The sequence below is a fragment of the Podarcis liolepis genome, assembly GCF_965112155.1.
Source record: "Podarcis liolepis genome assembly, chromosome: 5".
Lineage (NCBI taxonomy): Eukaryota > Metazoa > Chordata > Lepidosauria > Squamata > Lacertidae > Podarcis > Podarcis liolepis.
The window spans coordinates 9,434,848-9,462,556 of record NC_139556.1 but is presented as its reverse complement, the minus strand read 5'-3'; the positions used below and the strand labels follow the sequence as shown (position 1 = coordinate 9,462,556).

Sequence of the window (27,709 nt, the reverse complement as noted above, 5' to 3'; positions counted from 1 at the left end):
TTAGAAGAGATGAGCATAACATCTGTCCCTTTACTTATTGATAGCTGTTCAGTTTTCAAAAATACAGTATCTGTATAATCCAATAATCAGACAAGTATCCAGAAAATACTGAGTTGTCACCAGTATTAGGTAAAATATCTGTAATGTGACCATTTTAGTGGTGAAGGTTAACTCCCCGCACCAATTCCTAGTTTCAAGAACAAATTAACATTCCACTGTCAACTAAGGAAAAGAAACAATGATTATAAAAGGGTTTGTGTTTACAGTCTTTATTAGCTAATCAACATCAACATGCAAAAATAAATGCTAAATACAAACTTCTACCATATGGTTTTTTCCAACTACAATGGTTTTATTTGGAGAGTGATAAGGATGTGATTTGCAGCTGTTAAAACTGAACTAATCTCTTGCGTAATGAATACCCTAAAATTACATAATTAATCCTGCAAGGCATCTTCAAAATTTGCCCAACACTTAAGGTTACCAGCTGATCTTTATGTGAGTACATTCTCAAAGTAAGAAATAAGGCAGTAGCACTAATGGTTTGATATTGAATCCTATGCACATAGTAACTAATAAATGAAGAATTTTAACACTATGGTCAACTGGAAGAAGGACAGACATACAAGCAGTGCATTGTGCCTGTAATGTTTTCAGTTACTTCGTATTTATGCAGTCTTCCCAAGATGGTCAATGTCTGGAGGGTTTTTGGAAGAGAATAAACCCTTGCAGTACTTTTCAAAGAACTCCTAACTGATCCAGTTAAATCAGCCTTGTGTTAGTGTTGTCGTCAAGCATCTACTATGGCCCATGGGATCATTTCAAAGGCAGAATGGAAGAGGATTTCAAACAAAAGGGTCTTAGCCAATTGCTAACACAGAAAAAGGAAGCACACAGACCTACATCACACTTTTGACATTGCAAATCTATTTCCAGTTTATGTGTCTCATGCTGACAACCACATTTGAAGGGGAGATGCACGTGTGTGCGTGCACACACCTGAGGCCGCAGGGTCAACACACATTCAGAGGCCGTGACTGGCCCCAGTTCCCTGGTGCATGTATCACAGTTTTGCATATTTGGCCCCTTCAAGTTCTTCCATACATGGGCACATATTGGTGATGTTGAAAACAGGTCTGGAAGTGTGAAATGGCCCTTTGAGGTTCACTGTAACTTTTTTCTCATGTGAAACTGTCCATTTTTTTTAGCCGAGTTTTTGCTGGATGATTATTTGAGAAAAGTCCAATTACTGTAACAAAATCCAAACATTCAATATTTGTTCCCTCCAAGTACAACCTTTTAGTCACACTTCCTCAGTTTCTAAGAGTGTATATTGTTGTTCATTGATCTTTGGTCGCAATAAAAAATGCCACCAACCAATCTGATTCCCACCCCAGCTCTCTTAGCCACACTCAAGATCTCTCTCTACAAGTCATGCCAAAATATATTATGTCAAATTCCAGCGGCACTTCATTGTATGTACGAGGGAATTACATAATGTAGACCTTCTCAGCTTGTGAGAAGCTGAAGACTTCTTTGGTTCTTGGGCAAACTACTTTATCATCTTGACGAACAGAAAGCAAAGACTGAAACAAAAAGAAGAGAGATTAATTATGATAGTCCCAGAGTGAAATAAAGTGTTTATCCATTCTTCAGTTTCTGTTATCTTAACTGCAAAGTTTTAAGAGCTGGCAACAGCTATACACAATCCAAGACTCCACACTGCTATATACACACACACTAGCCAATGTCTGTTCAGCCTTTTTGTAATCCTATTTTGACTGATTTTTTATTATTATATACAATATTTATATATTGCCTAATAAAGTTTATTTGAGTGGTTTAAAGGTTTAAACCAAGTAAGAGACATGCTAACACAGAATAAAACTAGGAAATGCAGCAAACCCGTGTAAAAATTTGCAACAAGTTAACATTAGCGTAAGAATCTAAAAAGCAATAAAATATAAATATTAAAAAGCCTGGGAATATTTTTTAAAGGTTCCATTGTTGTTGTTGTTGCTGTTGTTATTATTATTTCCAAACAAATTTAACGCCATTATCTGTTTTAGGAAGCCACATACAGTATATCACAATAGTTTGAAACATCTATGGAAAAACACTTACATTGTATCCATACACATATCCATTTGGAAGCATCATGGGAGGATTATTTTCATTCATCACATCTCCTGAAATCTTGCAGACTAGTCGGGAGTTGGCACAATGTGCCATTGGCAGAGGCTGAGCCAGCTTATTTAGGGATTTGCTACAAACAGGGCAGTCAGGGTTTTTGGAACTGCCATCCTCTTTATAACATTGTCTATTTAAAAGTGAGTTAAAGGATAATAGATAAATATTTGAATAATAAACACCGAACAGAGAACTCATTTGTTACTGAAGACGGCTTTTAGGCTTATATGAAGAAAGTGGATCTGCAGGTGCAGATGCTGATTTCAAGGACAACCAGTTTTATTTTTGTGTACTTCTGAGCCTCCTAAACCTGTTAAATTTTCAGCTCACTAAAACAGCGGCCAAAACACCTGATGGCTCAGGCTTGCTCAATTTTTTTTACCAAGCACGTAAAAAATGCACGAGTCTTTTCTGAATTCTGATATTACAAAAAAATTAAATAAAATCCCAATTTATATCAAGATTAAGAGCCTGTGTGTCATGCAATCTGCATTTTGGAGAACACAAACTATGAAAGATGGCTGCCCTGTTGTTGTTTTTTAAAGTATTCAAGGCATAAACATATGTCTAAAATTTGGACATAGATTGGCCAAACGCAGCTCAAGAAAAAACTGAATTTTTAAGGACCAAGTTTCAGCATCCCACTGTGATGCACTGAAGGATACGGTGTTTTTATAGCTGAAAGCCCGGCCTGGAGTGTTATAGTAAAGACAGAGTTGTTCCCCAGCTGATGCAGCCTGTAGTTATCATATCTAAACTGCTGGATTAGCATCCTCCACCGGGCAGGGTCCAGAAGATCCTGTGGGGGGAACACGGAGACACAAAAATGCAAAAGGCAGACTGTGATATTTCAATAGTTTCAAAGTACTGGGAATGTAATTATGTACTGCAACCAGTTGAACCTGGAATTTTTTTGTGCATCTCAGTTTTAATACTTTCAAATAGGCCAGCGGGGAATCGCAACCGTTCCCAGATGTCAATATCGAGAAGCAGATTAACAGAACATTTTGCCAATAGCAACAAGCAGGTTAAATGCATGTTTGAAATCCTCAATATTTGATAATGGGCATCAATTTAGAGTCAGTAAGCATTAGCGCATCAGTACACTGCAAAAAAAGAAAAAAATCCTCTGCCCATCTTTTTAGCTTCATTAAGTTGACACATACCTTGTAAGGAGAGATATGAGTATCTGAAGGGAAGGCCAACATTCCCATCACCTGTCGTACCTCGTCCAGTTGATTTCCTTCAGCCTGGCTGAAATGCTTCCTTGCATGTCTGAAATTCAGAACGCAAAATTACTCTGCTTGCATCATCAGCATTTCAAGATTTGCTTTACGTTCTTTTTAAGAAGTACCAACCCTTACCTGCAAAGAGAAACATTTTTCAAAGCAAATCTTACAACCCCAGGAAGTTTTCTCACTTATCTATGAAAGTACTACATTTCTGAGCCACAAAGTTTATTCCAGAAGAGAATCCAATGAGCCATGATCATCCACCAAAACACAATTTTTGTTGCAAGTCCTGGGAAGTGTCTGATTCAAATATAGTGCTAAACATTGTCAAGAGACTGAGGGGTGTGTGCACCCCTCATCTACAATGTCACCACCATAGCAAGAATGGTGTGGAAACACTTTTGATTTTCATGCAGCAGTGTTAGGGCTGATGAGAACCAACATGTTGTCAAGTCCGCTGTTGCAGAACAGCAAGAATTGCTGTTGTGGCAACAACCAAGTGCCAGAACAAGAGTTCTGGCATTCGGAACATCAGCTGGTCCATTCAATGCAATCATCTCACAACCTCTGCTTTTGATTCTGACCAACACAGCTAGTATGTCACCAGTCTTCTTCCTTGCTGCACCCCTTGGCCTGGGATAAGACTGTGTTGAGTAAGAAAAACAAAAAATACAGATACAGGGAGCTCACAACATAGGCACATTTAACTTACACACATTCAACTTTAGTGTCATTTTTTAAAAAAAATAAAAGAGGGCAGAAAGAGGGTGGGTGTCTGGGAAGACAGACTTTGGCAATCCCAACTACAATTTAACAAAAAGTGATTTGGTTTTTACACACTATCCCTGGAACATGTAAGTTGAGAGTTGCCTGTATTTTAAGGCATTAGTTTAGAGACACAACATGTCAGTTTGACAAAGCAGTAATGGTGCTGTACAACAGCTCTAAAATGGTCTAAAGGAAAAAAACAAAAAATCTAAGAATACCGAGTTACACTAATACACAGTGAGTCATTTATCTAACTCCAAAAAGCAGGACTCCCTCAATACAAGGCCTGATAGGTGTTTAGCTAAGGTTATCTGAGCAAATTCATTCTACCTGCTGGCTTGCAGCTAGAAAAGTCACATATTCTAATGGCTCCTAATAGTCTACTGTATTGTGCCTATTCAATGACTCATCATGCAAACTGAACTCTACACATTCATATCAAAGTTCCAAGGGTTATATCGCACAACACCAACAAATGGCAAAGAGGGAACAGTGATGATAGAGACTGGATCAATTCTCAATGGTTCCCACAGTTTACTTTTATTGTATTTAAATCAATCTGCAACTTGAGATACAATTGAGAAGGGAAAAATATTGATCCTCATCAGTTTGAGTAACTTGGGATAGTTAATCACTAGCCCAATGGTGTTCAAGTGTAGTATCTGACACCTTCTTTGACATCATGTTCTATGATGGAACTTATTTTTACCTCATCCCCTTTACACTATCCTACCATCTACAACACTACTAACACCAACACTGTCCCTAGCAGAAAAATATGATGGCAAGTCTTAACGTATCATGCAGCAAAGGCCTTTCTAGCTGTCTAATATTTCCAGTTTAGGTTTGGAAAAGTTTAGCTTCTTGGACCATCATCTCTGCTTCCTTAAGGAAGAATTTCTGGAAAGAGATGCGTTGCACTTCAAAGTGGTTGGCAAGAATATGTTTGCTAAGAGTCTCACAAACCTGATCAGGAGTGCTTTAAACTAAATCCTATGGGGAAAGATGACAATAGTTGGTCGACGGGAACACTTGGTATTGGGGATAATAGCTTCAATGACACATTCCAGAAACCTGCTAAAGGGCAGGAAACTACAAGGAGGAAGCAGCTGGAGGGAATGACTTGTATCTATATTAACACATAGGGTATAGGAACCAAGGAAAACAATTTGGAGCAAATATGGTCTAATAGGCATCACTGAGACCTAGTGGGATGAGACTCATGACTGGAATGTAGAAATTGAGGATTATAACCAGTACAAAATTCTGCACATCCTATTTCCATACCTGACAGCATCCAGTCTCTTGTTCTGTCGAATAAGTTCAATGAACTCCTGAATCCTTAGGCTGAACTCCAGACAGCTCTAAGATTAAAGAAAAGACAGGGTCTTAGATGTGGCCACATTTAACCTGTGATCTTAGACATACTTACTTTACATTATGTTACACTGAAATCAATAGGAGTTTTGAGTTAATATATTTAGGATTAAGGTGTATGCAGTTCTATTTGTTGGTGTTTATGTCAATAATGATGTGCCACTAGATTACAATATAATATAATATACTATCATTAATATAATATAATATAATATAATATAATATAATATAATATAATATAATAATATAGGTTTGAGTTGCATAAAAACAAATCTATTTGCACCTCAGAATTGAATGCTATTAAAAATCCTGTTACTATGACTAAGGTCTGATTTCTAGCCAGTGTTACCTATCTGCATTTTAAATTTGAATTTTGTGCCGTAACTGCCGTACTTTCTGAGAAGCAACAATCAGAAATAAGAGGATCTGCATCTTTCAATGACACCTCTTTGAACAGGAATAAGTTATTATTCCACACTACTTAATAAAATTTAAAGAAAATATAAAGGCATTTGTTCATGGGCGGGGGGGGGGTTAGATGGACTGAGGTCATCCGCAGGTTAAATTATACAGTACTTGGTGATAACAGATCCAATTACTTCGTACTGAAGTTCCCTTAACATTTGTTCATTGTAATGCGAAGGGCTTGTATTAAAACTAATCTTCACTTAAAACTGATCCTAATGTTCTCTTTTTATATACAATCATTAATCAATTGCACTGCAATATTATCCATGTGCCTAAAGTTTTTTTAAAAATATCAGTAAGTGTGTGTGGAGGGGTGCTGTTTTTGAAGTTTCTTTCAGTTTAAAACTGCAGTCTGCTTACATCAAGGCAGAGTTAAAATACCCTTCCCCAACCTAATGCCCTCCGGATGCTCTGGACTACAACCTGTACCAGCCCCATCTGCTGACTATGCTGTATGGAGCTGATAGGAGTTGCAGTACAAAACATCTGAAGGGCACCAAGTTGCAGAAGGAAGAGTTAAGGAACACATTGCAACGTGTGAAAAAGGTAAAGGGACCCCTGACCATTGGGTCCAGTCGCGGACGACTCTGGGGTTGCGGCGCTCATCTCGCTTTATTGGCCGAGGGAGCCGGCGTACAGCTTCCGGGTCATGTGGCCAGCATGACTAAGCTGCTTCTGGCGAACCAGAGCAGTGCACGGAAACGCCGTTTGCCTTCCCACTGGAGTGGTACCTATTTATCTACTTGCACTTTGACGTGCTTTTGAACTGCTAGGTTGGCAGGAGCAGGGACCGAGCAACGGGAGCTCACCCCGTCGCGGGGATTCAAACCGCCGACCTTCTGATCGGCAAGTCCTAGGTTCTGTGGTTTAACCCACAGTGCCACCCGCGTCCCATTTTAGCAACGTGTGTATTTATGCATAAATGCTACAACTTGCACTGCACCAGACATTATCACATGTCTGTAGTGCTATGGCAGCTCTCCTCCTTCAACCACTGTGGCAAGTTACAGCTTCAGGATCACATATCCTGCAATTTTATACTTGGGGAGTGGGCTGCACTATAGTTAACTGCATACTGCACTATAAAGAATCCCCTGCCCCATGAATTTAAAGGACACTACACATTCATATTCTGCTCTCTTCTGCTTATCTTGTAGTAAACCTTTTTCAATAAAACATTACGTAACGATTGTATGCCACTGAAATCCTATACTGCCAAAGTCGACAGGACCCGGGGCAGTAAGGTTTCTGCATGCAACTAGACTGTACCGAGAATTTGCAAAACAAAGAGCTGGTGTGGCAAAGCAAATGTTGGCACTTACCATGGCAAGTTCATTCTCTGGAGGGAGAAAGGGGATCCCGTGTGGGTTGTCACTGCCCACTTCTCCACTGGCAAGAACTCACCCTTTTAAGAGGGCATGCCTGGTGGGCGGGGAAACCCCTCACCAGTTCAATTTGTGCTTAAGCAAGTAACTGTATAGCCAAAAATTAAACAACTTAACAGGACAGGAAGGAAAAGGAACACAACTTGTTAAGAGAAAGGAACTCAGCTGTCCCACAGTGGGATATACCACTCTGTTCCTGAGGCCCAGTCCCAAGAGGTTCTAATGACCCCTGTAAGGCAGCCCAGGTGAAGAAGAAAAGAATGGTATGGGCTAAAGAATAAGCGAAGGGAAAACCGGGGTGGAGGGAGAGAGAGAAGAGGCCCCCAAACCCCCGGTCGATCCTCAGTTCTTTGTGTCCAATGGCCTCCCCCCCACAGTGGTCACTTGGGAAGACTGGATCCCCTTTCTCCCTACAGAGAAGGAACTTAACACAGTAAGTACCAACATTTACTTTTCTTTTAGTAGGGGGGATCCTGTGTGGGCTGTATCTCAGCAATTACCAGACTGGGTAACTGTGGGTAATGGTGTTCACCACCTACTGAAGCACTCATTTCCCAAAGGAGGCCTTCGCTGAGTTGTAAATGTTTAGCTAGTAATACCTTATGAAGGTGGGACATAAGAACCAGATGGCTGCCCTGTATATGTCACCCAGAGGGGCTTGGGTCCGAAATACCACTGAGGCTGTTGCGCCCCTGGTGGAAATGGGCTGTGATACCCGAAGGAGCCCGTCCCCCCTCCGGGAACCCATCACAGCTCCTGGTGATGCAGGCCTTTATCCATCATGCTAATATCACTGGGGAGGCCTTGTGTCCCTTGGATCTGGACTGGAGGGAAACAAACATGAATTCTGATAGGTGGAATTCCACTGTGCACCTGAAGTAGATCTTGATGGGCCTTCACACATCTACAGAGTATCATTCCTTCTCCCTAGCGGACTTGGGCTTTGAGCAGAAGGAAGGGAGGACCACCTCTTGAGACCTGTGGAGGTTGGAGTTAGCCTTTGGCATGAAGGTCTAATCAAAGCGTGGCAGACTCCTTCGGAATAATACATACCGTATTTTTTGCTCTATAAGACTCACTTTTTCCTTCCTAAAAAGTAAGGGGAAATGTGTGTGCGTCTTATGGAGCGAATGCAGGCTGCGCAGCTATCCCAGAAGCCAGAACAGCAAGAGGGATTGCTGCTTTCACTGCGCAGCGATCCCTCTTGCTGTTCTGGCTTCTGGGATTCAGAATATTTTTTTTCTTGTTTTCCTCCTCCAAAAACTAGGTGTGTCTTGTGGTCTGGTGCGTCTTACAGAGCAAAAAATACGGTAACTCCTTGTGGACAGAAAGGGCTGCAATCTCCGATACCTGCCGGGCTGAGGTGACAGCCGCTAGGAAGAGATCCTTCCAGCTCAGGAACTTCAGAGGTACCATCTGCAGCTGCTCAAAGGGGTGGAGGAGACCAGTGAGCACCTTCAGTACCATATGGAGGTCCTAGGTGGGGAACCTGTGCACTTTAGTAGTAGTAGTAGTAGGAGTAGTAGTAGTATACCATCCTTCATCCAAAGATCCCAGGGCAGTTTTAGCAGCACTGCCAAGAAGCATTTGACCAAGGAGAAGGAACTCAGAGGGGCTCCTGCTGACCTAAAACACTGAGCCCAAGGCTGCTACTTGTCTGCCAAAGGTGTTGAGGCAGAGCCCTTGGTCCAGGCTACGATGTCCATTGTCTGCCCTGCCTGGGATCCCAACGACTCTTCTGATGAGTCCACAGAGAGCTCCATCCTCCTAAGCAGCTCTCCTCCTGGGCAAAAAACCCTTCTGTCGCTTTTCACCCCTTTCTGAAACTTTCTCCCCACCATGGAAGGTCCAGAAGCCTCCAAGGGCTGTAAGCCTGAGAGGCCAAAGAAAAGGGATACCTGAAGGAAGAAGAGGAGAGATCGATGGTGCTAGGAGTGAGTGAAAAAGAGGCAGGCAGAAGAGGAGCGGGAGTAGAAAGATGATCCAGGAACAAAGCAAACAAAAGATCAAAGGGAAATGCCTTTCAAAATGGTGTTCCCACCTTCTCTCTTTTGCAGTGCTTGGAGCTCCTGGCAAGAGCGACCTTCAGTGGAGATAGCAGGAAGTTGAATTGACTGGGGGGGGTGCCCTGCCCACCAGGTGTACCCCCTCAAAAATTTGACTTTCTGCCAGTGGAGAGGTGGGCGGTGACAACCCACACAGGATCCTTTTCCTCCTCTACAGAGGAAGAACTTATCATGGCAAGTACCAATGTTTGCTTTACACCACACCAGCATGTGGTGGGGCAGAGCCGCCCTGCTAACTTAGCATTGCTACTTTTTACCTAGATGGTGCTGGGACGGAGTGGAGGCTGTGTGTAAACACCAGCAGCCTCACTGGTAAAACTGCCTCGCCACATTCCCATCCAGGTAAACAACAGGGATGCCGGTACTGGGATCTTGGCTCTGCAGCACCACACACACCACTTCTGGCTAAGACACAGCCATGGATCAAGAGGTACCTGGTTTCAATCATCGTCTCTGCCAAGAACTCCTTAGGTGGCCTTAGGGAGCTGAAGTAGACAGTGGCTTGCCTATCTGCAATGTGTAGATAATGTTGACTTACCTTAGAGGAATGCTGTAAAAACAAGGATTACCTATGTTAAGTGCACTCAACACTTTTTAAAGCACTATAATTATTTTAAAGCAAGGAAATGTAACTGCATGTGGTTATGCTGCCCAGAAACGAACTTCTACCAAAGACACCTTTCCCCAATATGAAATTACATCTGTTCGCACCCAATTCAATTTTCCTACTATAAAACTTGAGCTTTGCTTATAGAAAGCTTCTCAGTAGAATACAAAATTGTAGCTATGTAAGCCCTGTACTTCTCCATATACTTGCCCAAGTTATTTTTACACACAAGATTTATAAAACTTGTTTTATTAGGTAAAGGTAATTTAGTAAGTATACTTTAATCAACTGGAAACAAATTTTGCCCATGATACGGCTTCACCACATGGGACAACTTCTAAGAATCAGGCTAGATTACATTAAATGCATTTTTAACCAATACATTTCCTGGTGGTAGTGATTACTGTTTATCCATTCACCTCCGCTCATTCAGGCATAATTTTTTTGCAACCTATAAAGGTTACATTAAATTAAAGCATCATCCAGTTTGCATACCTTCATCTTCCTGAGCCTAGATTTGTTATCATGACACCAAGCTAAGCAAGTCATTGTTTCTTGTCTTTCCAAGGATTCTTCTACTTCTTTGGCAGTCAGGAACATCTCAATATTTACCAGATCCTAAACAGAGATAGGAGTGTGGGAGAGGGAAAGAAAAAATGAGACAAGGTAGTTACTCACCAGAGCCAGAGGAATGACACCATATACAGCTTTCGTTAAGATAACTAATAAGCTTTTCAAGATGACCCAAACATTGAGGCTTTTCCTTTTTGTGGGGATAAGGGAGGGATTTGCAGAGCACCAACATAAGGACAGTCAAACTCCTTTTCCTTAATGAAGGAAGATTTTTATCCAAATCCTAGTCAATGTCTATGAAATAAAAAAATAAAACATTTGTACTGGGCAAAATCTGAAGAACTATTTTAAGTACACTCAAGGGCTTGGGCGTGTCTAGGGAATCTTAGCTTTTTCCTTTGAGGAATAGGCACCAATAATCTGTCACAAACTGCTTTTTAAAACTTCTTCAGTGTCAAAGAATGTTTGCCATGTACAGTGTGTGGGGCTGCTGTTCAAGAAACATAGCTAAAGTTCCATGAGCATGTGGAACTACTTGTGCAGTGCTCTGGTTCCAAGCTTTAAAGTATTTCCTTTTTAAAATAACCTGATTTAACATACTGGAATTCAATACAAACATACGGAAGTCTATATCCAAACAAATTGAACCCCTGCCTCTCTATCAAACATGATGAGTTAGTCTGCTTTCCTATACAAAAGAACAAACAGAGGCAAAGATGTGTGACTTGAAGTCAAGCACTGTAAATTACACAATACAATGTGCATTCTAAATGCCAAAAGCATCTTTTCATTGCATGAAAAAATAACCCTGCTTCTGGCAAGTTCTGGGCACTTTACCTTCAAGTCCTGACCTGTGTCTAGAGGACCATACAAAATCTCAATTCCACAACTGTTCACCAAAGAAGAGAAATTTTGGGGTCAAAGTGTAAAATTTAAGGTTATATTGTGTCAAGATAAACTATGGAACAAAGTTTGAGAAAGAGGGAAAGGACTTGCTGAAACAACTAATTGAATTAGAATACAAAAAGGGAGGTGTGAGGAAGTCAAGGAAACAAGTAAATGAAAGCTAAAGATATGAAAATACTGGATGTTAGTGTTTTTAATTGTTTTTGTTTTTTCACTCTTATTGCTTTGTTGTACTGTTTTTGGGTTTTCTTTTTTTTCTTTTCTCTTTTTTTCTTAGTATTGTATTTTTCTTTTATTTTTGTAGTGTTGTGATCTTTTTTCTTTTTTATCACTGTCTGCTTTTCTTTTTTTTGTAATTGTTAAATTTTAATAAATATCATTTTAAAAAAAAGAAGAAGAGAAATTTTGTAAACTAGAAGAATGTCAATTGTAAGATTAAAGACTTTGGATTATTCTCCAGAGTGTCTTCAGTAGCAGAAGGTTTGAAATAATTAAGCTATAAGATACTACAGGTGCAACAAACAAGTTATTAATACGAGTACTGTAATATAGTTACTGCTTAAAGAAAAATTAAAGAAAAACAGTAATGAGGTTTAGAGATCTCTTCTTTGAAAGCACTTTTCAACTCTTCCCCTTCTTTGTCCTTGGGGCTGTCGACACTGTATGAAAACTTTTACATATACAGTATATTTTGGAAACTTGTTTGTTTTCTATGCATTTGGACTCCTCTTACGATATTGAAACCAAATTTTTGCATGATGATTCCTGAGACCAAGAAGCAGGTTTCTGTCTAAGTGGATACAATTGGATTCCATACGGAATCAAGATGGCAGAATGAGCCTTTCAAAGAGGAGCAAAGGAGTGGCAAGGCTGCCTGTAGTCCCATCCCCACCTTTTTTAGAGCTGTGAAATCCTGAAAGATTCAAATGGTGTTGTCCCTTCTGACTGATATGCTCTGCATTCCTAGTCAGCAAAGATGACTGTGACCCTATATACCGATGTGGGATAAATTAAAAGAGAGCTATTCTGTGAAAAAGCACCCAAGGCTTGTGAAAAATTTCTGGCACTCTGCACAAGTAACTACTACAATGGCTGTATTTTTTCACTGGAATATCAAAGGATTTATGGTGCAGACCAAAGATCCAACAGGTTCTGGAAAAGGAGGAACTATGTTATTAACCAAAATCAAGACCTTGTACCAATCACTCAATATTCTCAGTGGAGAGGTTACGTTAAGTAATTTGTTTGAATGTTGAATTTGTAAGCGTGTATCTGGAGACAATGGATAAAATGGACACCATTAGATGTACTGCTGGATAAGTGTTGAATGGGTATTGTATTTGTATAAAAACCATTAAAAATTTGTTTAAAAGAAAAGGAAAAAAGAGCTTTTGGGGCATAAGATTTGAAGATGAATAGTGTGAATACTTAAAACACAGTGTTCATGGAATTGTTTCCATGGCAAATAATGGTCCAAATACAAATGGATCCCAATTCTTCATCACCTATGACAAACAGTCACACCTGGACAAGAAATACACTACTTGGGAAGGTAATCAATGGCTTGGATGAGCTGGAGAAATTGACAGTGAGCGAGAATACATTCCACCCCCTTAATGACATAATGTTAAAGATGTTACAATTCATGCTAATTCTAAATAACTAAAAATGCCAACGCAGATTTCTGAAGGACTGGCTTGAAAAACTGCTGGTGAGTCTTTGAAGACAGATGGAACTTGTACATGCTCTCTTGGGATTATGGACTTCCCAAGCTTTTCAAAGTTCAACATTTCACAGGACAAAAGGCCACTTTTTGATGTGTGAAATTGTACACACTTAAGAAAGCTGGGTTCAATTTTTTTTAAAAAAAAAAGAAAAGAAAAAAGATGAGCCTTTCAAAACTGCAGATTCTTTTTGGTTTCTTAGAATTCCCAATGCCCAAGTAAGAAGCTGCTACTATTTTATATCTGATACATAGTCAGATACAGCATCGGTACTTAAAATGGTATATGAACTGCAGTTTTAAGCAGCAAGCCAGGAAAATGTGCAATTTCTCTCCAGTATAAAACCTTCCTGTATTTGGAAACTGAAGGACAGAAAGGAAGACGCAAGCTTAGTACTCTCTTTGATATGCTGTAGTCTTCCATTTGTTGGTTATGTTTGGTTTTTGATAGCTGATCCTGTCAGGCATAGGGTCAAATACTGAGTGAAGAATGGGGGAAGAGAAGAGGCATGATCACAGGATTGCAGAGTTGGAAGCAACCCTGTGGGTCATCTAGTCCAACCCCCAGCAACACAGGAATAATACAAGGCAGTGAACATAGAGAGTTTGCTTCCGCCTTGTGGCTTACCATGCTTTACCATGCCTGACCCTGACAGGAAGCTGCCTCCATAACATCACCCCCTCCCCCAAAATCAGGATCTAGTCTCCCAAGCCTTAAAGACTCAGCAGGCACCCCAGCACTGAACAATTGCCTTTGAGGTCTCCACGACAACCTTTCATTTCTCAAGGAAAGTGATGTCTTCCAGATAAGCAGTAGTAATAACAATCTAATAACTGGAAGTAGCCGGGGGGGAGCAGATAGCTATCTAGATTCCAGACAGCACCAAATAAAGCAACCTTTTGTACTTCATCACAGCAAATACCAACCTCAATACCACTTTGCCTGGCCAGCTTTACAGCTGTATTGTAATAGCCACATCGCAAGAGATGCTCCACCATCATACGATCCATGCGTTTTTTCTTCCACATGTTAGCAGCAGCTGGTTGGTCACTGCTGTGCTCCTTGAGATGCTCAATCCTGCGCTTGCATAGTTTTGCACTCTCGTCTTCAGCCTGGATTGATTCCACTGCCTATATCAAGAAACCCCTCATTCGGTCATAAGTTACACTGGTCTGTATTCCACATTTTCTACCATGTAAATGTAGAAAAAGATATACAACCTACAAAAAAATACAACATCAAATACAACACCCTCACCCCACCCTGGCAACTGTTAGAATTCCTGCTCCATGATTGCAGTCATGGGATTTTTGTCTATCACATGACGGTGTATGTTTTGACTCCACAGAGTGGGAAGTGACGGAGACAGGATGTTTGTGTTACTGTGTTCCATGAAGTGGGACTATCGTTCTTTGTTCTTTTTCTCTTTGCTGTCTGATGCTAGAGAGAGAGAGGGAGCCATGTTGCAGTGCTCCGTGTGTGTTTATATGTAAATAAAGTAGATTAGCCAAAATGCTGAGTTGCTGAGGTCTGTTACACAAGCTGCGAAGACTCTGTGGATCCCTAAGTGTGCCGATGTCTGTTGGCATTGGTTGCTGTGGTGTTCAGGCAGAAGAAAGCTTCTGAAGCTCCCAAACGATCGACCAGGAGACAGAGAACATGCCAGTCGGGCATGTGTCTCTGCCAGGGTCCTACTCGAGAGTAAGACGAGCTCCTGACAGCAACAGTCAAGTCACAGTATTAATACATAGCTGAAACATATACTATTCTACCCAGGACTATGGGACACACACAAACAGCCATTATTACCATCTACCACTTATTTGTTAACATCTTTGTAGCTAATGGAGATACTGGAGGAATCAACTGTCCTACCATGAACGTGCAACTGTTTAACAAAGGAAGCTGAGGCTTCTGACAAAGGACATGACTTTCCAGTAACACACTGTGCTTATTTCGCAGTCATCATACACGTATAGTTAAAATATTGGTGGGACCAGAACCTCGTTAAATGTTCCCATCAAAAATTTATAACCCAAATCTAATGCAAAGGTAGACACCTCTCACTTAAATCAATGGGATTAACTACATCCACAATTGCGCTGAATTATGGTCCAGGACCTGTGCAACACTATGTACAGTCGACTCACAATCTGAACATATTTAACTTGCACAACTGCAACTTCAGTGCTTCGTGGCCAACCAGCTGATATTGCACAAATTAAGCACACGGAAGGACGAGAGCTTAAAAGCTCTCAGGCTTGCATACTGGGTTCTGGGAAGGTATCACACGGGCTCTGGAAGGCTCCTGCATGACCTCGCAGGAGCCCCCCAGAGCCTGGTAAGCAGGCAGAAGAGCTTAAAATCATAAAAGCTCTCCACCTTGCTGGGGTGGGGGTAAGCAAAGCCAATACATGATTTTGGTTTTATGTGCAAAAAGGATTTGCATTTTCCCAACCTGGTTTACTCCTCATTTTTTCTGCATGTTACTTCTACGTTGAGTTCCTTGTTAGGTCATTTGGGGGCTGAAGAATATTAACCTTTTTAAACGAACATTTAGAAGTTAAGTTTTCATCAAAAACAAATCTGTAGCTTCCTAGACCTTTTAAAAGATTACACCTCTTAGTAAGTCCTTGTGTTTTTGATGTAATCTCTTTCTTGGCATAGCTCCTAAAGAACATAAGAGTAGCCTGCAGGATCAGGCCAATGGCCCGTCTAATCCAGCATCCTGGTCTCACAGTGGCCCACCAGACGTCTTATCCTGCCATGGTTTCCAGCAACTGGCATTCAGAAACTTTGCTGCCTCTGACTGTAGAGGCAGAGCATAGCCATTGCAGCTTGTGGCAACTGAGAGCCCTCTGCTTCTCCACGAATTTGTCTAATCCTCTTCTAAAGCCACCCAACTTACCTTTCTTTTCAGAACACTGAGTTTTTCAACTACTCCATCAAGGAGACTAACCACAGAATCCACAGCTGGGCAGCTGCTCAGCGTCTTCTCCAGCTCTGCTACAACCATAGTTACGTGGCTGGTCTCTCGGTCAATGTTTTTCTGAGCAGCTCGGAAACGTTTGTTCAGCGTTTCGTATGGCACCTTTAAGAAGAAGATAAATTAAAAGAGAGTAAACAGTGTTTACATCAAAACTCTTGTGCTTTCTATTTCTATTTAGGAAGACAGGAAGCAGCCTTATATTGAGTCACACCATTGGCCCACTGAGCTCATGACACCAGCCTTTGCCCAATGTACAGCACATACTCCAAGCTGGAGAAGCCTGGTCTCCACTGATGGACAACAACTTTCCATAGAATTGAAGGTGTGTTTTCCAGTCCTACTTGGAGATGTTTACTGTATCTTATGTGGAAAACTCTCAATAATTTTTTTTAAATACTATATTTTTTAAAAACCCAGTTGGCTCTCCCTCCAGAAAGGTGTTCTAATCACTGTATCTCTAGCTGCAGGTCTCACTCAATATGTCAAAGTACTTAAAGCACTCAGGCGTTTGATATGTTCTATGTAGTATCCTTTGCTGGATTAGTCTTGATCAAGTATCTAATGAAGCAGATATAAATGTCTGTAAAGCTGCCTTCCAATCCAGAAGCTGCAATCTGAGTCTAAATTTTATGTTCCACTTACTTCTGATAGAGTCTAAATTAGGTGTTTATATTCCTCAGCACATGAAATGCTAACATCTATGAAGACTTCTTGTGAAAACCACAGTGCAGGCCTCCTGCAGCACGTCAAGTGGGTCTACCACAGTGAGGACACATCTGGACCAGATTTTGCCTCAAGCTATATGCATTGCTATGCTGCCTCAGGGGCAGGAACTGAATTCCTCCCAAAAGGCTACAATGCTACAAATGCTTTAAATTTATTGCTTTCACTCAGAATTTATGGGAGATTTACAATAACTTTATCTAAACATCCACAGGAATGGTTTGCTTGCTAGTTATACATGAAATGCCCCAAATGATTAAACGGGCATGAGCATAAGAGTCAAAATGAAGTTTGGACCACAATCAACATCTAGGCTTGTACAGCAGCTTTTGTATGAGCATATTGTGCAGGGCACCTTAAATGCTTAGAGCCGAGAGCTACTTAGCAGGGATACTAAAAATAGAGACTAGGTAGATAAAACATAGGTATTGCCCTTATGACCCAACTATGATATATTAGAACAAAAGAGACAAAAGATGTGATACTTTTATCAGAATTTGGAATCCTCTTATTTAATAGTGTTTGAAAATAAATTCAGTGCTCTTTATTCAAAGTTTTGATTCAAATTATAGGTAACTGCAACTATAAAACCACAATTAAACAGTGCATTTTTTACATTTAATATGTTTACATTTAATATATCTTTTAAATGTATGCATTGATAGAAAACTAATAAACTTCCCTTCCATTCATATATGAAAAACAATACAGACCATTCTTTATTTGCTTCCTGAAATCCAATACACTCTAAAGAATTCTTTGTATTTGTCTTGACCTTGTCACTCAATAATCCCAGCCTTCAGAAATTTGTCTAGCTGAAGAGCAGTATGAACTACGCAAACAATTATGCTAGTACAGAAGTGCCAGCAAATACCTTTTCCCCTCAACTGTTATAAAACACAGAGAAGCCTGTAGGTATAACACAGCAAATGTAAGAAACCTAACCCCTCCCTCCTTATGCTGGTCTACGACCGCAATAAAGTGTTATTGTTGTAACCAAGTATTTGCCTATATACCGTATTTTTCGCCCTATAGGACGCACATTTTCCCCTCAAAAAATGAAGGGGAAATGTGTGTGCGTCCTATGGGGCGAATGCAGGCTTTCGCTGAAGCCTGGAGAGCGAGAGGGGTCGGTGCGCACCGACCCCTCTCGCTCTCCAGGCTTCAGGAGAGCCCCAGCGCCAGCCCCACAAGGTCGGGGGACAGAGGGAGGCGGAAGGCCGCCATCCCGCTGTCTCCCGAAGTGGTTTGAAGGCTGACGGCAGGGAGACCCCACTGCCAGCCCCGCAAGCTCCGGGGACAGTGGGGAGGCACAATGTGTCTCCCCGCTGTCCCCGGACCTGCTCTGAAGGCGGGCAGCGGGGAGAAGAGCGCTTCTCCCCGCTGCCTGCCCCGCAAGCTCCGGGGACAGCTGGGAGGCGCAGCGCGTCTCCCCGCTGTCCCTGGACCTGATCTGAAGGCGGGCTGCGGGGAGAAGAGCGCTTCTCCCCGCTGCCGGCCCCACAAGCGCCTGGGGGGGAAATAATTTTTTTTCCCTTTATCCCCCCCCCAAAAAAAAACTTGATGCGTCCTATGGGGCGAAAAATACGGTAATCAACTTTTAGCCAGATTTTTGAATTGTGCTTCAGATAAGCACCATTATATATCGAGGAGGAAATGGGATGGGATGGCACAGAGAAGCCATGTCCCTCCAGGGCATCAGCTGGCCACCTACTTATGGTGGCTGTGCATTCAGCCTCTGCGTGAAAGGAACCCTACACATGCACAATGTTGTCACAGAGCTCCCCCCCTTCATAGACACAAGGCTATGGGAGAGGGGAATGGCTGGTGGGAGCACGAAGAATGGCTTATGAGCACAATCTCACTATTCCTCATATGTTCACCCACTGCACAAGGTCACCCATCTAAATATCCCTATTATTCTTTTCAGAGTGGATTAAAATACCATAATACCACTGCTGAGCAAAAAAAAAAAAAAAAAATGGGAGAGGATTTTCAGTTCCTCAACACAAACCTCTAAGCTGTTCCAACTGTCTTACAATCCACCTTAGTGAAAAAAAAAAGAGGATTCAAAAATACTCCACACGCCAAGACAACCAACAGCAAGTAGCACCATCGCTGTTTTCCCAGTACAATGATTTTTGCATCACAATGCAATTGTTTCATATCAGTGGGTGTGGCTGAGCCTCTCTCTATCTGCTGTTAAGACAAGACCTCACACAGGCTGGGCAGAACCTTTGCACCCTTAAAATGCTTCTGTCAACTTGAGTAGAGGTTAAACTACAGGGAGCCCACTGAGCAACATATGCAATCTGAAGGCAGTGGGATCTGGAGGACAGAGAGAATGGACTATGCTGCCGTGGGAAACGAGGTAATAGGATCACACATTGAATAGGATCAGCCCTGCAAGCTGTTTTGGTTATTTATTTAATGTACCGTATTTTTCACTCTATAACACGCACCCGACCATAACACGCACATAGTTTTTAGAGGAGGAAAATCCGTAGGCATGCCATCCATAGGCATTCCCTCCATAACACGCACAGACATTTCCCCTTACTTTTTAGGAGGAAAAAAGTGAGTGTTATGGTGCAAAAAATACGGTAATTTTTTCTTAACCACCCTTCATCAGAGGATTATACTGCAGTGCACACAGTGTTCAAAACTCTAGGCGCGTTTTGCGACAGGGAATTTTATAAATGCGAGCAGTTTCTGAGCTCTGGGCGCAGTACTGCGCCTAAGATTTCAGATTAAAATTGCCACTGTGACTCAGAAGTAAATCCCAACCAAGTTCAATGGGGCTTCCTCCCAAGTAAAACGTGCATGGATTGGGAACCTGAACACTTTCTTTTCTTTTAAACCCAACATGCTTTGTTTAGGTTTTAGTTGCCTTGTTTAATGTACTTTTAATGTATGGTGTGCTTTTAATTTGAAATATACTAGCCAGTTAGTTATGATGGTCTAAGTAGTGCATGTTAAAGTGTTACCTACCTCAGTCGCATAGTGATATTTAAAATCGAAACAAAATTTGGAGTGGGATCATTGAAAGGCCCTTAAGTCTTAAGTTTACGAACTGGACACTCAAGGTGGGTGTCTCTGCCATTAGTTGCACAGGCCTTTAATTTGTGTTAATTGTGGTGCCAAAAAGATATATGCAGTTTATACGCAGTGCTTTTTTTCTGGGGGGGACGTGGGGAATGCATACCCTTAATATTTTATGAATCTAAGTTTGGCCTCATTGAGGGGCAGTATTTCAATATGAGTGGGAAAATGAGAATACCCCTAAACATTTTTAAGGGAAAAAAGCACTGTTTATATGAAGGAAAGGGGGAGAATTGAGGGCTTCTCTGCAGAGTGGAAGGAAAGGAGGGTCTTTTTCTGCCTCCCCACTTCCAGCCACTCTCTGAAGGCTGCAGAAGGGACTCCCTTAAGAATATGGGGGGGGGGGCAGAGGAAGCATAACTTTGTTTTTTGAAGTCTTCAGATGAGGACTAGACCATGTGAAAAACGAACATAGTATTTTAGCTGCAGTTCATTCATTTTCAGCTTTGTATTCTTGTTATTAAAAAGGGTACCTAGACATTCCATTATTGCACCCATAACCTAGGTTTAAGGTGCCATTCAGCTCCTAGCTTTCCTATCTCAGTTTCTAACACTGAGTGCACAGTATGAATAAAAAAATTCACACAACATATGAATACAATTAGTAAAGTGCAGAGGATTCCCCTGCCATAAGGATGGACATTAACAGTTCAAATAGCTTTAAAATATTGACATTATAGGAACAAAGATAAAAACTATATATGATATACACACCCTGAATAAATTTGCTAGCAGTTACTGCTAAATTTCATTTTTAAAAAGCATAACAAATGTTATTACCTATTTATTCAGTCATTCTCCAAGAAGTTCAGAACAACACAGATAGTTGTCTGAGTGATTTTATACTAGCAGTATGGTGAGAATGAGAACATGACTGCCCCAACATTACCTAATGAGTTTATTGTCAAACAAGGATTCGAATTTGGGTCTCCTAGACTTGGTTCATTCAACTATACCAGGGAATGAAAAGCAGCTCCCAGGATGCTGCTCAACAACATCTGGAGGGCCACAGATTATCCACCCATGAACACATCTTTGCCACTGATAATGTAACGGGGGTGGGGAGGAGATGGAACAAGGCAATCGATTACTCAACTTCCAACAACTGGGTGAGATGGGAATCAGACAAAGCAACCTAACATCTGGATGGGGTGGTGCCACTCCAGAGCAGAACTACACAGCTGATGGGATATAGGCAGCACTAATTTAATTGTATTTCATTATTTTATATGTAAGCTGTCTTACAGAGCTTACATATAAAGACATGCTTGGTCAAATAAATGTAGATTCAGCATTCCACCCATAAACCTGCACCAAAAGACCCCCTCATGAAGCAAAATATCTGGTAATAAAACTGAATTTCCTTTGATTAATCTTTTTTTACATAAAAAAATCCAAAAAATGGCATCACAAATATTGCCATTATCAAAGATAAAGTAAAACCTATACATAAAATAAGCAAGAAAGGGAAATCTACAAAGACAATAAAATCAGTGTTATATATGTAAGTAAATAAAATTACAGACCAAGTATGACTAATGCTCCAAGAATTCATGCGACTTCTATTAAGAAGAGAGATTGCTGGGTACCCGCTTGAGGGAGGGAAATGACCTACAATGTTTTGCTTCCCTCCACACAACTGGTTTGTCCGAAGGGAACGGTATTGTATTCCTTTCAATGCTTTCTTCAAACCACTAGGCCTGATTGTCCACCACCATTTTCTTAATTTCTGCTCCAGATAGACAGATCAAACTAAGTTTCTAGACATATGTAACATTTTTAAATTTCAATATATCATTACCACTAAACCTTTTACATTTTATACACTGTTGAGCACTTCACTTGTTTCACACAATACTCTTGAGATTCTGGAACATACTGCACCATGTCATCAACTGAGATCACTATAGGAACCTAAGGAGCATTGACGAACGTACTAGAACTGTATTAGTCAAGTAACTGACAACACAGATGAAAAACCAGGAAAGACGTAAAATGAACCGAGTTCCTTTATGTGTGGACTGTTCAAAGAAAATGCCCAAAGAGGAGATGTTTCAACTACTGCTTGCTGGATGGACCATGAAAAGGATATTGCTTTGCTTTCTGCCTACTTACTCCTCCTTGCCCTTTTCTACCTAACCGTAAAGTATAATTAACAAGAATTACCTATTATCTGATTGCTTTATCATGTTTGTTGCCTTATTTTAATGCTGGAAACCATGTTGTGATTTCATTTTATTTGCAAAACTACGCATCAGTGGAAATATATGTGTGTGTGTGTGTACACACACATATATATACACTCAGCAATCCCACTGTGTTTTGTTTTTACTTCTGAATAGTTTTGTATAATATAGCACAGTACTGTAAATAAATGGTGGTATTCATCAATAGAAAATCTGAACTATATAAACAGCAATTCTAACAGTAACCAATGATAACCACCAAGTAAGCAGGTCTGAATAGTTCAGAGTTCATTTCCTTAAATGTAAACAGCAGCTTAAACCAGGGCAGTCCAACAAACTGTCCAAGGGCTGCATGCAGCTTTCGGCAACATTTGGCACATGCCCCACAGCCCTCGTGCTGCCTTCCCAAAGCCAGGTAAGCAAGGCGCTGGGCTTTGGGAAGGAGGTGAGAGGACTCTAGGACACTGTTAGAGTCCTTTCACCTCTTCCCCAGAGGCCTCTCACCTCCTTCCCAAGCCTAATAAGCAGTTTCCCAGCTTTGGGAATAAGTTGGAAGAGCTCTAGAACACGTTTCCTTCCAAAGATTCCACACCTTGCTTAGCTGGCTTTGGGAAAGCACCATGAGGGTTTGCAGGGAGGTTATCAAATTTTGGCCTCAGTCCCTGTCCCCCCCTTTGCATATGACAAGGCCCATGGGTTCTATGTTGAAGTACTCTTGCAGCCAACTTGGCTTGAAAAGTTGGGTCACCATTAAACTGTTCTCACTAATCCAACACTGCAATAACTGAAAAAAGTGTATTAATTCTGATGTTTAATTCATTAGCTGGAATAGACAACTAAAAATCCTTAATAAAAAGGGTATTTTAGAAAAGCCTTATACAAACAAATAATTATACCTGGTTTTAAATTGACTTCACTCAACATTCATAACCCCACTACGAAATAAAAACACATGTCCTCTGAAGCTATAACACAATGGCCAATATCTTTAAAATGGACTGTAGTTCTTCAATTTCCCTTCTGTTCCTAATGGACATGGATTTTAAAAAGTTTGTAAAGCTCAAGCAGGAGATCATGTTGATTCAGCTATATGCTTTAAAAAAGAGGAAAGGCACAGAAGAAAGGGAAAGCATACAGAAGATGTTATCAATACATGAGAAGTTCAAAGAGAAAAATGAGGCTTGTTTTTTTCCAGTCAATTGTGCAATTTTTACGACACATACCTAAGAGATGAGAGGCCTTTCTATTTTTCATTTTCTATCACTAATCATGAGAGAATTATTTCCATTCCAACTATAAGACTCCTATATACAATATACAATTTGATTCACTCACCTTATGACTATACCATGACTCAAGCCAACATACTTTTGACATCACTATTAACTATAGTGTACTAGGAAGAGCTACACCTTTTATTAACAGCTCTCTTCCATTAAAATGTTTGTACCTTGTTATCAAGATCCTCCGTTTAGGGTTTAAGACAAAGGCCGTGCCAATGAATCATTTGCCTCTTTTCTGCATCAGTTTAGTTTTAATGAGCTTTTCCCAGATAGCCCTTGGCCTCCCTTTCTGTATATCAACATGAGAGACATGCTCTTTGAAGCAAACTTTTTATTTCCCCCCTCTAATTTATATTTATTCTCATTCTAGTCTGCCCCTGCCTCTATGGAACCCTCAAGATTATTCCAAGCATTAGCTGGTCAAAAATAAAGTCTTTGGAAACAAGGTGCTCATTGAGCAGGTGGTTACACTTGGATTTTGGAATTTTCCATAATCTGATTTCCAGCTGTATTGTTACTGAAACAGTATTCATCATCCTGGTGTAGCCAAATAAAAGTCCTATTAATGCTTCTGGACCTCCTGGTAGTTTTTGGCAACTATCAAACTGGTATCCTGCTCAATGTTTAAAGTGAGGAGTAGGGGTATTACATCTACATCAGCAATGGGGACGCTGTAACCCTCCATAAGTTGTAGGATTTAACTCCTAGCAAGCGTGTCCTGTGGTAAGGAACATCAGGAACCGTGGTCCAACATCTGGATGGCCATATGTTCCTCCTAATCATAATGAAAGCACTGAAAGTCATCTAGGGATTTGGGGGCCAGGCTCATCAGTGCTCTAATGACACCATATCCACCTCTTTGTTTCATCAAATTCAGATGATGCTGTGAAAATTTGAAATGGATATTCAAACCTCGGTTGTCGAACGTAAGCCTTTTTGGTTTCTGAAATGTTCAACAACCAAGGCGCGGCTTCCAATTGGTTGCAAGAACTTCCTGCACTCAAATGGAAGCCATGACGGATGTTTCGTGTGTGTGGTGTTGTTGTTTTTTTAAGATAATCTAGCAAGATAAATACCACGAATAGCAAAGACAAGGCTGCGTGGGTGAAGCCTCTCGCCACATCACATACACACACAAAATGAAGATTAAGTCTCTCACCATATATGTGTGTGTGTGTGTATCGTGGGGGTGGGGTGTATATACATATGTATATATTCTTATGTGTGTGTATACAGTGTATATGTGTGTGTGTATATAAATAAAGGTAAAGGGACCCCTCACCATTAGGTCCAGTCGTGACCGACTCTGGGGTTGCGGTGCTCATCTTGCTTTACTGGCCAAGGGAGCCGGTGTACAGCTTCCGGGTCATGTGGCCAGCATGACTAAGCCGCTTCTGGTGAATCAGAACAGCGCACGGAAACGCCGTTTACCTTCCCGCCGGAGCGGTACCTATTTATCTTCTTGCATTTTGACATGCTTTTGAACTGCTAGGTTGGCAGGAGCTGGGACTGAACAACGGGAGCTCACCCCGTCGCGGGGATTCGAACCGCCGACCTTCTGATCGGCAAGTCCTAGGCTCTGTGGTTTAACCCTTGTGTGTGTATACACACATATACACTGTATATATATATACACGTACTGTATATTTTGTGTGTATATATAAATATATATATATATACACACATATACATCTATATATACATATTTTGTGCATATATATATATATATATATATACACACACGTATATAGTATACACACGTTGTATATTATATATATATATACATACATACATATATATATATATATATATATGTTTGTGTGTGTGTATAGTGTATATATTTATACGTATATACACACATGCATATGTAAATACATACACACACACCCACGATAACAAGAGGCGCGTCTCTCGTTCTCTGGCCCCCCCTTTCCCCCGGTCCTCTCGGGAGCGCCTCGGAGGCCCCCGGCCGCGTTGGTGCGAAATGCCGGGAGGCGTCTCCCCCCGCCAGGCAGGGAACGGAGGCCTGGGAGGAAGCGGGGCCTCCCGGAGGGGCCTCGCCGGGGAGAGCGGCCCACCCACCTTGAGCGTGGGGTACTCCTGCACCTTCAGAGTCATCGAGAGCTGAGCGGCCGACTCCTGCACCGCCATCTTGGACCGAGCACCAAACGCCAACGCCGCCACGGCGCCGCCTCCGCCCGCCCGCGCTGCTCCTTCTCCTCACAGAATCCTGAGGGAGCCTTCGGTACCCCCTCGCGAACTGCACCCTGGGAGAGAAAGCGCTTCCGCCTCCCCCCCCCGCCGGCCTTCGGATGACAGACGAGTCCACCCCAAGGGCCCTCGCTCGCTTCCTTCCTTCCTTCCGCTCCCCCCCTTTCCCCCCCCTCAAATGGTTCGTGCCATTAGCGCGACGGGCTGACGCGAGGAAGCAAGGCAGCCAATCAGAGCGCTCCTCTGACACCCGTTCTTCTCTTCTCTTGTCCGTCTCTCTCTGTTTGCGATGTTTTTCGCTTTCCGAGGAGGAATCTGTAAAAGCAGGTTGGGTTGGGGAGGAAGTGACGGGATGGGAGGGGCTTGACGAAGCGAGGCGAGGCTTCGGGTTCGCCCTGATTGACACCTTCCGGCCGCCGCGGGCCGTCGGCCAATCCAAGCCGACGGTGGGCGGGACTCGCTGGACGCGGAGTCTGAGGCGGCGCTTTCGAGTTCAGTTTGGCGGCGGCGGCTCAGCGCGAGGGTGGGTGCGAGGCGGCTGACCCGACGGTCTCCTTCGTCGAGCAGCGAGGACAGCGGGCCTGGTTTGTTTCACAGTTGTTTCTGCCGGTTGGAGCGACGGGAGTGTTTCTGAGCGTGTACAGAATTGTTTTCTTTCTAGGCTGGGGGAGGGGAGAGTTTCTGTGTGTGTTTAATGGCCTCATAGCAAAGTTGGGTTTATTAAACTGACATACTGCTTTTTCATAGCGATTGGTGTGTGTGTGTGTGTGTAAAATGAAGTCAAATGTTTTATACGGAGGTTTTTTAAAAATATATTTTATTAAAACCTTGTCATAGTACAATAAGATGAAACAAATCTAAATGAAATGAAATGAAAGCACAGAGAAAGAAGAAACAGCGAAGAAAAGAAAAGGGAAAAAAGAGGAAAAATAAAAAGGACTTCTGATTTTCAGTCTATTGGTTACATAAATGAAATTGTTCCAAATACTCACTCTAGAATGATACCCAACAGATCTACTTTCTGTTAGGCAATATTTGCCCAGTCTTCCAACCCAAATGACTCACATTAATTCATTTTTCTTTTTACACAAAAAAAAATCCAAAAGGGTGTTCTCTAATTATCGTTAATACATTTCAACAGTAGTTTTTCTGTAATCAAAATTAATTAATTTGTATACTGCCCTATACCTGTAGTTCTCAGCGTGGTTGCAACAGAAAATCACAATATAAAAACACAAAACACATAATATCAAGTCCACTGTGAGTGTATATTAAAATAAGATCCCATAATTCTATTATTATTTATTCATTAATTTGAATCCAGTGCCTTATCTTCAATTCCCATTTCCTGTTGCATTTGTTGTAGTTTTCCATCCTGTTTTTTTAAATACATTCCATTTATGTATCTTCCATTTCCTTTCCCCTAAAAAGTGCCAGAGGTTTGATAGCCTTTTCCTCTGAATTCACTCCAAGTCATGCACAGAGTCCTTTTTCACTCAACTCTATCTCTGCCAGATCAGTATATCTCTTCCGCTCTCCATCCATGGCTTCTTTCCACCTCTGCAACACCACAACTCTCATTTCTCTAAGCACCTGTGTGAAGGACTTTTCCATTTCACTCACTGTTGCCTCCAACTCTACCATTGCATGTTCCTGTTCTGGCAATCCTTTTTCCATATGGAGCTTTGAAATCTTTGTGTCCTCTTTTCACCTTCATCCAGGCCTGGGAAATGGATCACAGCTTGTCTGCCTACTTGGCCAATGGCAGGTGGGCTGTGATCTCCGCCCCTGGCTTCACTCTGGTCCTCATCAGCCCCATGGGTTTACTTATGTAACATAGAGTTAAAGTCATAGTGATTACTTTATTTTCCAAGTAAACACACAAAAGGCAAGTTATAACTGATCAGTGGTCAAGTTCG

General features: G+C 41.5%; 1 protein-coding gene and 1 long non-coding RNA gene across 7 annotated transcripts; one reads left to right on the top strand and one right to left on the bottom strand.

Moving 5' to 3' along the window:
• Positions 1-253: 253 nt before the first annotated feature.
• On the bottom strand, positions 254-26,134 carry MAEA (macrophage erythroblast attacher, E3 ubiquitin ligase). 6 transcript variants are annotated; one of them, XM_083503503.1, is made up of 10 exons: positions 25,662-26,133; positions 16,205-16,387; positions 14,223-14,426; positions 10,589-10,711; positions 10,025-10,036; positions 5,478-5,554; positions 3,357-3,465; positions 2,856-2,989; positions 2,125-2,320; positions 254-1,586 (listed from the first exon to the last, which is right to left on the bottom strand). In XM_083503503.1, exons 1-10 carry the CDS (start codon positions 25,728-25,730, stop codon positions 1,491-1,493), a joined length of 1,203 nt encoding a protein of 400 aa, XP_083359629.1. In that variant the 5' UTR covers positions 25,731-26,133; the 3' UTR covers positions 254-1,490. The 6 variants fall into 6 exon arrangements, with proteins under 6 accessions (XP_083359629.1, XP_083359632.1, XP_083359631.1 ...); XM_083503506.1 differs by lacking the exon at positions 25,662-26,133 and adding an exon at positions 21,927-21,989; XM_083503505.1 differs by lacking the exon at positions 25,662-26,133 and adding an exon at positions 19,023-19,134.
• Positions 10,718-13,432, top strand: LOC310707054. Its single transcript, XR_014526304.1, has 2 exons — positions 10,718-11,589; positions 11,989-13,432. It is a non-coding gene; the product is annotated as an uncharacterized lncRNA (long non-coding RNA).
• Positions 26,135-27,709: the final 1,575 nt, after the last annotated feature.